We start from the raw sequence: 13,278 nt of genomic DNA on the forward strand, positions 1-13,278 counted from the left end.
ATCCCTCTGGGCAGCAGCGCTTGCTCCCCCAGCCCTCAAACCAAGCCAGAAGTTAAAGGGGTGTTTCCCTAAACCCAACCTGTGAAGCATCTTTAGGATGAGCTTTGAAGAGGAAGGAAGGACGGGGTGGCTGCTGCTGGGCTTGCATCACTGTGAGAATTCAGGTCATGTTTACTACAGGCAGCTGGAACACGATGATCTCAGATGGTAACAAGTAACATCTGAAGGGACGCGTTATAACATTCAGGCTGTTTTGTAAGCACCTACTTTGCTTTCTTTCCAGAACCAGCTGAGCTATTTTTAAAGATTCATTTGTCCCCTTAAGAACCTGGTGTCAACTTAGCCAAAATAAATGCAAAAAGAACAAGAGGCTCCCCTTCCTTTTAATTTCAAATGGAAAAAGTGGGTTTGTCTTTTGTTTGTTTTTTGGTGTTGTTTTTTTTTTTTTTAAAGACCCCAAACCAACAAACAACCCCCCACTTTCCAGCTTCCTTTCTGCTTTAGAAAGGACAGATACCTACGGTCTGAGGGCTTCTGGCCTCCCCCAAGCTGACCTTGTGTAATTTCCTCTATTTACATTTGGCTGTCACTGGCCTCATTGACTGCAAGAGTTTATACAAGCCTTTTGGAGAGGAATAGCAAGGACTGCTAAAGCAAGTCCTGCCTCACATTCTCCTCTTATTTACCCTGGTACAAAGTAGACATGCAGTGCTACTTGAATAAATATGTTCTTATCCTATTTTGTTCTGGCCTTAATGCCTTTGTACCAGGATAACAGAGAAGGTCACGGGCAATTAATGTAAACCAGGTGGGAAAAACGACTCTAAAGTCTTTCTGTGCAGGCAGAGACATCTGATAGTGCTACAGTTAAATGTTGCTTTTATTTATGTGAACTGTGCGCAGCCTTTGTAACGCCTTTTTTTTTGAGGGGGTTGTTTTAGAGGAAACTGTTGCAAATAATGTTTGTTCACTGCTGCAGTTGAGTCAGAGTCAAATTTGGACAGATTAGCTTCCCGAGACTTTGGTATTTGTGCTGGAGTCTGCCCTGCTTGCATGCACGGATCACCTCTGTTCTAGGACTTTTGCAACCAGAACGAAAACAGATCGTTCTTAACACACATCAGCGGCTGTGATGATTCCTTCAGCAAGTAGTTCATTTGCAAATCTAATGCATGCAGTGATATTTGGGCTGTGGCAGTCACTCCTTGGAGGGTTTGGTGACGTTGGGAGTCGCGGGGTAAGCGGGGAAGGGCGTCTCTCTCTGGCGTAAAAAGAAATTAGGTTTGAGGGAGAGAAAATTGCTCCTTAGTGTGACTGTTCTGCTATTTAGTGGCTTTTTTTTTTTTTTTTAAGTAGATTTTCTGATACACAAGTTGCTTAGCCCGGCATGGGGAAAGTATTCAGCAATTCAGAGATGATAAAATAATTACATGATTGCGTGCTTCTTGAAGGCACGAGGGTAATGTTCCTAAGTGCCACCAATTCAGGCACCACTCAGGAGAAGAAAAGGCTCCCTCTAATCAGGGCTCCCCGGGTAAGAGTTTACAAGAGCACCCTTGAGGTCAGCGCTAATCCACAGCTTCCAGGCAGCTCATTTAAAGAACTCGGATTGCCCAATGTGCAGGGAAAGCACAGCCACTTCAGGCTGGAGAAGTGGCATTGTGACAGCCACGCTGGGAGAGCACTTTGGGAGGGGATGCAACGGGCTTGATCCCGCAACAAACCCGCAGGGAGAAGGCTTTGGGACACCCCAGGGATGGAGAAGAGGGAGAGGAGGAAAGTTTCTTCACCGTGTTTATTATTTAAAAAAAAAAAAGAAGGGGGAAAATAAAAACCCAAGAAAAAAAAGAAAGAGTTTATTGCAAGTCTCAGTGTTTAGAGTATTTCCAGAGTCCACTGGGTACGTTACAAACAAATCAGTAAATCCTGCTTGTGGGTCTGCTGCGCCCGCACACACACATACTCATCACTCGCTCCCCTGCTCGTGCTGCTACACAGACAGGAACAGAAATGGACTGTGAGGTCAGTGACATACATATTATTTGATCTGTATTGGAAAATGTTGTAAAAAAAAAAAACCAAAACAACCAAACCTAAGTTACAGTAGAACCTCGCAAATCTGCAGAACAGGGAGCTTCCACACACACGCAAAACCTGGAGGCCTTATTTCCACTTCCAAGCAGTTGGAATAGCAAAGTGCTGTAGTGAGGTCTCGTGTCACAAAGACTTCAATAACCTTACAATTACAGGCTACAGAACGTTTACCAAAACGCTTGAAGTATCATAAATTAAAACAATAAATAAAAAAAAAAAAAAAAAGCACATCTTTTTTTAACGCGACGTGGTTACTTGTTCGTTAATCGCTGATTTTCACACAACTCTTAGTTCTCTGTAAGGGGGGGTCTTCCAGTCCTGGGTGCAACGCAGCGAGGTTCTGCTGGCCGTGATAAAGTGCTGAGGCAGAGGAAGGACGCGAGACCGCGGGTCTCGGGCAGTGAGGATGAATTGCTCCAGCCACTTGCAAGAGTGCCTGTTTCTCTTCTTTTTTTTTTTTTGCTTTTTCCTCTTTTTTTTCCTTTTTTTTTTTTTTTTTTTTTTTTTTTTTCTTTCCCGGACATCTAAGACAGAAAAAAAAAACAAATCAAGCACCTTCCCAAAAAGAGGTTGTTCTCTTTTTTTTTTGTTGTTGTTTTTTTTTTGTTTGTTTTTTTTCTTTTTTTTACACAGATTGTCCCACATTTCTTATGGCTGGTAAAACACAGACAGGTCAGCGTAGCAGTTAATGGATGATGCCACTTCCACTTGAAATACACAGAAATGGTGGTTTGGCTTTCCTTCCAAACCGAAACAGACTTGTTTTGATTTGTCCCCCTGAGTTGCCTAGAGGCGAGAAGATGCATATAGGTGGGGTAAGCAAGCTCGTGTCACCGTGAGCAGGAATCTCTCCTGTTAAGACTAAATGAACAGCTCCTCCGTTGTCTTTTGTTGTTCCCTTCGTGCCATCGAGGTGCACAGGCTCCACTTCGCTTCTCACTGATGTCAGCAGCAAAAAAAAAAAACCAAAACAAAGCCTCTTGCTGCCTTTTTTGGGGGAGCAGGGAGAGCTGGGGAAGGGGGTGCAGCTCGGCCCGGCCGCCCCGTGACCCCACAGATGTGGGGAGTGAGGGGGTGACGTGGGGGTCCACATTCCATCGGGGGTGAGGCAGAGGTTTCCTGGTGCACCTGTGAGCGAGGGTTTTGGGTACATTAAGACACACTGGGCCAAATCCTCCTTGCGGGGTGGGCTGGTTCTGCAGTGGTGCCACGTCCACTGGCACCTGCTGAGCCTTTTTCCGTGGAAAGAGATGCTGGATCTGTAGTTTATTATTTTTTTTTCCTTTTTAAATAACTGGGTTACTTAAGACTTACCTATTGAAAACAGCTACACTTTATGCTGTAAAAGTAATTTCCCCAACAATTTCACAAGCAATACAAGATAGGCATTGAAGAGAATGATGTAAAGACAGCTTTCCGTTATGCAGAAGATCATTTTTCCTCTCCAGTTATTTAAGCTAACCTCCTTTAACAATCTCAGAATAAATTAATAAATACTAGTTAAATTAGAAACAGTACATCAGATCTGACTATCAATAGAAAACAGTTCTAGGGATCCCAATCAGGAGAAGAAAAATGATCTCAGGAAAATACGTGCAGTAAAAACTGGCCATAAAGAGACACGGAGCCTTTGATTTCCCAGCATTTGTGACATTCAAGTTAAGATCATTAGCAATGGTTTCTAAGTGTCAGCTATCTAGCCTAGCCTCCTCCTCAAAGCTAAAACATGAGTCTGTATCCCTCCAGAAGATTCAGTTGGCTACTGGTGGTGTATGAAATGCTTGTCTCCAGTTCGTATCATCGGTTTCTGGTCTGTGTGGAATTTGTGGTAGGGGATGGGTGACAGTCAGAGGCTGAGCTGCTTCTGCTGTTGCTGTTGTCAGTATTTATGGGATCAGTTGAACCTTTACCTATGCTTGTTATCAGGAAAGCAAGAGTGTGCATCACATCTTCATGCTAGACAGGAGTTATTTTTACGTGGCTATCCGTATTTTCTATGGAGCTTTCCATTGTTGGTTAAAAAAGTTCTGTCTAATATTTAACAAAAAAAAAAAAAAAAGTTGTCGGTAGCAACTGTTCACATTTAAAATTTCACATTCCCTTTAGAATGTAGTTTTAAAACGTGGAGCAGAGCTGACATTTTCCCCAGCCTTACGCCGAGTACATTAGATGGAGAAAGGAACAGAGTTTGTTTTTGTTTTTTTTTTTATACCACGCTGTCAGAGCCTTTTCCTGAATTTTCTGCTTTTCCAATATCCATGTCTATAAAGTCATCTGGTAATTCTGGTGGGGGCCCTGGTGGGCTCTCCTCCACCTGCTGCTGCTGCTGCTGGTGGTGGCGGTGGCGGCGGCACAGCCCAGTCTTGCACGGCCTCACCAGGGCCAGAAACACAGCCCCCAGGACCATGCCAGCAGCACAGGAGTAGAAGGCTGAGCTGTAGTTCTTTGTCGTATCCACTAAGACACCTACAAAAAACAATCACAGCAGTTAGACCCAGCCAACTCCCCCTCTCCCCTGCCCAGCCGTCCTTCCTGCAGATTTTTTATCCTGGTGCCTCTGCATCGCTTCATCTGCAGGCAGAACTCAGTGATAAACAGATGCCACTTTAAAAAAGTAAACCCACTGTGTTCAGGGGTACGTGGTGTCATCTTCAGGCAAGTCAGAAGCCTCTGGGCACCGCAGGGACTCTAAGCCCGAAATGCATCAAGCATCTGTTTGTTCTGATAGAGACTTCCCCTCTCTGCAGTGTGTGGCACAGACACAGGCACAGCAAGAGGGATTCGCCTCTGCTGGTCGCTAGAGCCTGAAGTGATGCCAGGTTTGGGTTTCTAACAGGATCAGGGTAGCACTGCAGTATTTCCCTTCCCTCTGAGGTTCCTCAGTGGAGACTGCCTCATCCGTGGGACTCTGCAGAGCTGCATTGCAGCAGTCTTCTGGCTCCCAGAGTCTCTAATAGTAGTTGCAGGGCTCTTAGGATAGTGCTGTGATTAGCGCTGCCAGAACCCTTTCTAGGCAGAGATCAGCACCAACAGCTGTCAAACATTTCAAAAAACAAATTAAGATCAAAGTTTGAGAGTTACCTGCAATGGGTGGTCCAGCCAACCCAGCTAAGCTTTGAATGAAGACGTAGACTCCAGCTGCAGAAGACATCTTTTCAATGCCAACCACATCGTCTTCTGCCAGGAGGGGAATATGTGTGCCCGCCACCGTGCCGAGCATGAACCCAAAATAAATGCTACATGTCATCAAGCCCCAGAACTCGGAGGCAAAGGGGAAGGCAAACAATGCTACAGACAGCAGGATGACACAGATGAGTTCGATGTAGATCTTGCGGATGGGCTTCTTGTTGAGAACCCAGCCAGCAAAAATCCTCCCGAAGACCTCGGCGATGGCCATGGCCGACAGGATGTACGCCGAGTGGTCCTTGCCGATGCCCAGGCTGAGACTCAGGGGGATGATGTAGAGGGAGGGAGCGAAGAAGCCCAGGGTTGCAAACAGGCCAAAGAATGCATAACAGATAAAGCTATAGTCTCTCATCACAGAGAAGTCCAGTAGTTTGGTTTTTGGTTCTGGAGGGGTGCTGTTATTTTCAACGGGAATCTGTCCGTGTTGCTTTGGTTCTTCACTTTTCGGCTCTGCTTTGGTTTTTCCAGGCACATTGCTGGGTGAGGTAGTTATATCGACTCCTGAGTCTATGGACTCTATTGAGGTGCATGTTTGCTCATTTTCAAGCATGTACTTTGTCTCGGTGGACTCTTCTGGAGGCTGTGCTTTCACTTCTTCTTGCTCTTTGATGATGATGGGTCGCAGCAGCGACCCGCAGACGGTGATGCCAAGCTGCAGCACCCCGACAGAAAGCAGGCTGTATCTCCAGCCAATCTGCTCCTTCAGAGCTGTGATTGCTGAGGGAAGAGGGCAAGAGGAAGAAGAAAGTGTAACTAGGAAAGCCTGCAGTTACATCAAGGAGTTGAATTTACAGCCGGGGAAGTCACTTGAGTTTTACCACTGGAGGGTTCCGGGCACCTTGGCTCTGCAAAGGCTGAGCAGGGGGTCCCTCCTGCTCAGGGGTCTGGCACCCACCTTCCTCCCCTCAGCTGCGGCAGACAAAAGCTAGAAGCTGTGTTTACCACCTGGCTAGCAGAAGCCACCCTCTAGGCAGCCCCTTCTGAATTTGGGGATAAAGGGGGTGTTATTTTTAGTGAAGGAGTGCAAACTCAACACTCAAGTTTCCTCTCTCAGCTGACCCCACCCTGAAACCAGCTACCAGAGGAAGTCCCTGAGCCCTACTCAGAGGTGCATGTCACTGCTGAATTACCAGCCTTCACGTGCAACCAAAGCAGCTTTGCACTGGGGATTAGCTGAAAGCACACATGCACAGCAGGACCACCTGAGCAGCCAAGGACAGGCGGGGACAGGGACATGCTGCCTGGGGACAGGTCCCCAAAAGGCTGGAGCAGCTCGGCAGCCCGTGCTAAGCACAAGCCCACTAACCTTTAGGGGCAGTTATGTGTGCACTGTGTGTGTTTTAAATAGCTGAAGTTTCTCTGTCTTATTTTTAGCCTGCCAGATCTATATAGGGAGCCCATCGGGCTGTGTATCAGCCAGGCATGTCCTGCGCTGGCAGATCCCGCTGGGGACGGCTCGGGCAGTGTTAGAGGCAGTGTTAGACCCGGCTTAGGATCATTTGTCACCCTGCCTGCAGGGCACGAGTGCCATGGGCACGTGAGCAACAACCTGTGGGCTTTAGCAGGTCCCCGGGCACCCATTCCCTCGGTCCCCTCTGGCTCCCATTTGCTTGGGAGAAGGAGACGGGAGCAGTGCTGAGCTTTAGGCGTGCACATGTGAACTCCCAGCACGTGGGCAACTGTACCTGGTGCGAAGGAGAAGACGGCGAAACACTCCCCTGTAGATGCCACTGCTGTGACCAGCGAGCGCCTTTTGTCAAAATACTGTGATAAAATGGTGACAGTCGGGAGGAAGGAGAGGCAGTATCCAAGGCCTGTGAATAAATGCCAAAAATTGCCATAACAACAAGTAAAGGAGGGGGAAACACCGATGCAAGAACACCTTAAGTCGGCTTTCCCGGTGGTGATTACACAGTATCATTTCGGCCAACTCAGCAAGTCACCCTGGAAGAAAATCATTGGGGAAACCAGAATGTTATTTTTTTTTGTAAATTGGAGGGGGGAGGAAAGAAAAAGAAGAGGAAAGTAAAACCCCAAGAGACCCAGCCTCCCAAACCTGCCAGATAATGCCTTCTGCTACAGAGCAGCCAGGGGGGGTCCACTTTCAGGACCTCATCTGCCTAAAGAGTTTGAGGCTGTAGCAACTGTTCCCCTAAGCAAGGCAAGCTCCTGGACACAGATGGGAGCAGGACACCCAGACCAGGCTGGAGAGGGGGAAAAGTATCAGGAAAAGAAAAAAAAAGAGGCAGAGGTTAAGAGGATCTGACCCCACAAGCAGTTTGGTCTCCCCAGCGATCCCAGTCCGTGAGAAGCGTCCAGTACAGCTGCATGAGCACAGGACCACGTCCCAGGGTGAGAGGGTACAAAGCCAAGCCCAGAGCCCAGCTTAACCCCCCTCCCAGGAGGGCGAGGTCAGCTCCGGAGGGGCAGCAGCGTTAAGCACTCCCCCTGTCACGGGGGGTAAAACCCCTGTGGTTTGCGGGAAGCTGCAGGAGAGCACGGGGAGCGTTGGCCAGGTAGAGCAGAGGATGACTCACCGGAGATGATGCCGATGGTGACATACATGTCCACGACAGAGCGGGCGAAGGCGGCGATGACCATCCCGGTGCTGATGAGCAGCCCCCCGGCCATCACCACCAAGCGGTGACCGAAGCGGTTGCTGAGCACCGTCGACAGAGGAGCTGGGGAGGGAGAGAGCCCTGGTCAACACCCAACGCAGCAGCTTCACCAGCCACGTCTCCTCCAGAGGCTCTTCTCACACTCCTGCCCAGGTCCCCCTGTTGTGCCCCCTCCCCGCACAGCACCGTGTCACCCCGGGGCCATCCTTGGGGCGCTGCACAGCTCTCGTGGCACTTAGGACGTGCTAAAAGAATCGTCACAAGAGACTTAAAGACGAGTGCGTGGGACCCTGGGACAAACCTGCAGCCACATCCCCAGACACCAGCGGATTTCAGCAAGGCTCCAGCTGCTTCTAATCCTTTTCACTGCAGAGTTTGGTTTCAAAACTCCGGTTTTTGCCCCTTGCTGGTGAGACCTGAACAGCCGGGCCGAGGTCAGTGACATGGACCATGTCCCTGCACCATGCAAGGACATGAGTCAGGGCTCAAAGGGTGAGACAGACATTTCTTAGCATTTCGTGCAGCCTCTGAGCTTTATGGCTGTTATTTAATTTATAGTGGAGCCATTAGAGGCACGAAAGTCACAGGTGCTGGGTCCTTGTTTGCTGAGTCAGCAGTACAGCTGCCCCTTGCACCTGCTCCTCTTACCTGTGAAGGTCTGCACAAACACACATATGGATATTATCCATGATATCCTGCTGTTGGTTTCGTCAAAGCTTTCCATCAGATCATTGAAGAAGACTCCAAATGATTTTATGATGCCGTATGTCAGGGCTTCCACAACAAAGAATGCAAAAGCAACTGTCCAGCCCCATCCTCCGTCAGGCACTTTAGTATAAACGTTTGCAGAGGTGCACGGCATTTTTACAGCTTTGACCGTCATTTTGGACCTGGAAAAGAGGGGACAGGGAGCCAGGCATGAGTTTAAGCTGAATTTTGCTGAAAGAGGCACAGTCTGGGAGCTGCAGCATTCCCGAAGGCACCACGAGCCAGTCCCTGTGCTGCTGAGGGATTAAACAGAGGAGCTGGGCTGATATTTCTGCCTCTGTCACCCCACGGGCTCCTCCTTGATGGTGCCCTGCGAGCCCAGGACCAGAAAGTCTCAGCTCAGCACCCGGGCAGGCTGTTCCCAGCAGCCAAGCCCGGGAGCTGTCATCTGTCTGTCGGTGTGAGGGGGTGGGTGGGTGCAGTTCGTGAAAGATCCACCGCAGAACCCAGTGTGGGCTGGTGGAGCTGCAGGAACTCCCCGAGGCACCCGTCCTCCCCCCTGCACCCCCTGCCTGCCCGGTGACACCTCGGTGACACTCATTTGCCGCAGGATCAGTCAGTGACAGAACCCACTGTCACATGTTGTGGTGTCCAGAATCCCGCAGCCGCTGGCTCTGGGATGACAGGAACTCCTGGGGAGCTTGTCTGCCCCCAAAGTGGCAGCTCAGAGCTGCCCACACCTCAAAACAGGGGATGGGGACAACCCCCTGCTGCCACCAGCTCCCCTGCAGCCCTTGGGGCCACTTACACCCCCCAGGGAATGGGGGCTGGAGGGGATCACCCCATATGCCAGGGGGGTCTCTTCAGCCCTTCTCCGTGTCACCAGGGGCTGTGGGTGTGCAGGGGCAGCTTCTGTCCCACACGGAGCTCCTTGTGGAACTCCAGCGCTGCCACAAGTCTGCAGGGGGACAGTGCCAGGGTCAGTGCCATGCCTGCATGGGGGGGAGGACAGCGCCAGGGTCACAGTCCTGGGGTCACTGCTACACCTGCCCAGGGAGGGGGACAGTGCCACGATCACCGTGCCGGGGTCACCGTGCCGGGGTCATTGCCACACCCGTGTGCCAGTGTCACCGTGTCACCTGCGTGGGGGGGACACGGCAGTGCCGGGGTCACGGCCCAGCGCTGGCTCCCAGCAGCCACCCCAGGGCAGGGACCGAGGGGGTCCCTCCCGGGGGCTGCCCCGGGCACCGCGCGGACCCGGCGGCTCTTTGCGCGTTCTCACCCCGCGCGCCGGCCCCGGCAGCGACACAGGATTTCTCCTCCATTTTCTGCTTCAGCGATTCCTCGCTGCCGCGTTCTGGCGCAGCGGAGCCCGAGCGGCTCGGCACGCCGCCAGAGCCGCCGGGCACTCTTCTCGGCGGACCCGGCGAGTGCAGACTACCGTGCGCCCACCGGGAGCGGGCGGGGTGGGAGCCACGAGGGTCCCTGAGCGGGGCAGGGGGTCCCGCAGCCCGCGGACCCCCCGTGCGGTGCTGCATGGCGGGTGCGCGGCTCCCTTGGGATCCTTTCTGCCAGGGATGCAGCGAGGCGTGGGCTCCTGCATCCCTGCGGTGCTGCTCTGCTGCAGCCCCGCGCCGGGGCGAGGGGCACGGGCGGGACCCCCGGGGGCGGCCCGAAGTTTTGTGGGAAGTGCCTGGAGACCCCCGAGAAGGGGGACGGGGCTGCCGTGAATTTCTGTGTCACCTCACGAGGAACTGGGGGGAGAGTAGGTTTAGTAGGAAGTCACGCTTGAGGAACAGAAAGGAGGGGAAAAAAAAAAAAAAAAAAAAACAGGAAGAAGAAAAAACAGCCCCGAACGCAAACCTTGGGGCGCTGTGTTTTGGTGACGTTTAAAGATTAAAAGAAATGGCGATGGAGGGGGGAAAATAGCTGAAAATTAAGAAGCCGGAGCGCGCAGGGGCCTAAGAAGCCGGAGCGCGCAGGGGCCCTGCGTGGCCCCCCCTTCCCTGCATCACTTTCCCAACATTTCAGCCCTGATTCCTGCATCGCCGGGGCCGCGGGCTAAAAATACAGGGATGCGGACGAGGGGAGAGGGGAATAATGTTTAAAAGAGGAAAAAATGAGAAAGGGGGGGGGGGAAAAAAAAAAAAAAGAGAGAGAGAGAGAGAAACAAAGCCCTCCCCCACCCCGCTCCCCCGGGAGGGAGGGAGCCCCACTCACCCGGTGCTGCGGCGGGGTCAGGGGCTGCCCATGGCCCGGGGAGGGCGAGCGGGCGGGCGACCCTCGGCGAGGAGGCGGCCCCGCTGCCCGCCGGCCGCTGCTGCTCCGCTGCCCGCGGCGGCGGCTGCTGCTGCTGCTCGGTGCTCGCTCCCAGCCCTTATATCCGGCTGGAGCGGTCTCCGCCGGCGGCTCCGCAGCGCCCATGTGGCGGCGCCGGCCGGCTCGCCCAGCGCGGCACCGGTGTGCGGGGAGGGGCGGTGCAGGCGGCGGGAGAGACAGAGAGAGAGAGAGAGAGACAGGGAGAGATCCCCCAGCCAGCCCCGCACCTGCCGCAGGGACCCGCGCCCCGCGGGGAGCAGGTGCCCGAGCGGGTCCCCGGGATGCGCCGCTGGAGCATCCCCGCGGATGGGGATGCGGGTGGGGGTGAGCGCCTATGGAAGTACCCCCGCCCTGAGGGTGCCAGAGTGTCCTTGTCCCCTTTGAGTGCAGCGCATGATGCGTTTTTAGGGGAAACATGTCCTTCAGTTTGTGTTTTTAGGGAAAACGTCTCCCTTCATTGCGTTTGTAGAGGGAACGTGTTTCTTAGCTGTGTTTTTAGGGAAAACGTTTCCCTTCGTTGCGTTTTTAGGTGAAAACGTCTCCCTGCCTTGAATTTTTTAGGGGAAACCGTCTCCCTTAGTTGTACTTTTAGGGGAAAGCAGCTCCCTTGGTTGAACTTTTAGGGGAAACCAGTCGCCTTCAGTTGTATTTTTAGGGAAAAACGTGTTCTTTAGTTGCATTTTTGAGGGAGAACATCTCCCTTGGTTGAATTTTTTAGGGGAAACCATCTCCCTTAGCTGCACTTTTAGGAGAAAACATCACCCTTGGCTGAATTTTTAGGGGAAAAGGACTCCCTGGGTTGAATGTTTAGGGAAAAGCATCTCCCTTGGTTGAATTTTTAGAGAAAAAGGACTCCCTGAGTTGAGTTTTTAGGGAAAAAGGTCTACTTTGGTTGGATTTTTAGGGAAAAACATCTCCCTGTGTTGAATTTTTAGGGGGAAACCATCTCCATTAGTTGCATTTTTTTCAAGGAGAAAACATGTCCTTTAATTGCATTTTTTTAGAGGAAACCATCTCCTTTAGTTGCATTTTTAGGGAAAAACATGTTCTTTAGTTGCATTTTTTAAAGGAAAACATCTCCCTTAGTTGTACTTTTAGGGAAAGACATTTCCCTGGGTTGAATTTTTAGGGGAAACCGTCTCTGTTAGTTGCACATTTAGGAGAAAACATGTCCTTTAATTGCATTTTTTTAGAGGAAACCATCTCCTTTAGTTGTATTTTTAGGGACAAACATGTTCTTTAGCTGCATTTTTAAGGGAAAACACCTCCTTTTGTTGCGTTTTTAGGAGAAAACATCTCCCTTGGCTGTACTTTTAGGGGAAAGCATCTCCCTTGCTCGAATTTTTAGGGGAAAGCATCTCCCTTAGTTGCATTTTTTTAGGGAAAAACATCTCCCTTGGTTGACTTTTTAGGGGAAACCATCTCCTTTAGTTGTATTTTTCTTCCCATGCCCAGCAGTGCTTGGCAAAGAGGGATGGAACTAAAGCAACTAACTTAAGTCCTCTAAATTTCCTTGAAATCAGTAAAAAGGAGGAAAAAACCTGACAGCACTGGGGCTCGCTGTGCCACAGCCACTGCTGCTGCTGCATCCCAGTGCAGCAGATGGATGCTGCCAAGGGGTTTTGGAGCCTTGCACCATTCCTTGTGGCTTGTGGGCCAGTGACTTTTGCCTGCAGGGAATAGCAGAGGGCTCAGATTGGGACAGTGGGCAGACCCCTCCTCACCTGCCCTCCTGGGGTCTGCCCACTGTGCTGGCCCGGGACCCCACCACAGATTGCTGTGGGTTAATGTGGAACCCGGGGATCCTGGTTCACACCCCTGGAAACAGTATAAATGTTAAACAGGTTAAAATGTTCCTTCAGTGCAAGGGCTGCTGTGTTTGGTTTGGCTGGAGTCCCTTCTCCTGCTTTTCCCTTCTTTTGTCACAATGGGATGGCTAGTGGGGTGGCACAGCGAAGGGCAGTAGGGGCAAAATTCTGCAAATCTCCCAAAATGAGGCAAACTAGCTACTGCTTTCGTTTGGGAACTTTGGAAAAGCTGCTGCTGGTTTCTCACAGCAATGCTGGTCCAAGAGCCACTGCCTCCAGCAAGTGCTGGAGGGATATTCCAGCAGCTTCACTCCTCACAGTCCCTAAACAGTCCTAAACAGGCTGAAATCCATCTGAAATCCAAATACTCGACCATGAGACTGTGTCCTGTGTGTCCTTGGGAACCTTGTGTCACCCTGTCCCACAGGAAAACCCCTTCTTCCAAGGAAACCCGAGGTTCCTCTGAGGTGGTTGCACTTTATCCATATCTTGCCTTTCAGGGGCACAGATAAAGGGTGACCACCCCTCTGGTCTTGCAGAGCTGA

General features: G+C 51.3%; 1 protein-coding gene across 1 annotated transcript; it reads right to left on the reverse strand.

Annotated features, from left to right (window-relative positions):
- Positions 1-2,715: 2,715 nt before the first annotated feature.
- Positions 2,716-10,958, reverse strand: SLC16A6 (solute carrier family 16 member 6). The gene is made up of 6 exons (XM_029960060.1): positions 10,827-10,958; positions 8,547-8,788; positions 7,818-7,961; positions 6,966-7,094; positions 5,176-5,997; positions 2,716-4,560 (listed from the first exon to the last, which is right to left on the reverse strand). Exons 2-6 carry the CDS (start codon positions 8,779-8,781, stop codon positions 4,301-4,303), a joined length of 1,590 nt encoding a protein of 529 aa, XP_029815920.1. The 5' UTR covers positions 8,782-8,788; positions 10,827-10,958; the 3' UTR covers positions 2,716-4,300.
- Between the last annotated feature and the right edge of the window lie 2,320 nt (positions 10,959-13,278).

Source organism: Manacus vitellinus, unplaced genomic scaffold, assembly GCF_001715985.3.
Source record: "Manacus vitellinus isolate BGI_N305 unplaced genomic scaffold, ASM171598v3 scaffold_24_pilon, whole genome shotgun sequence".
Classification (NCBI taxonomy): domain Eukaryota; kingdom Metazoa; phylum Chordata; class Aves; order Passeriformes; family Pipridae; genus Manacus; species Manacus vitellinus.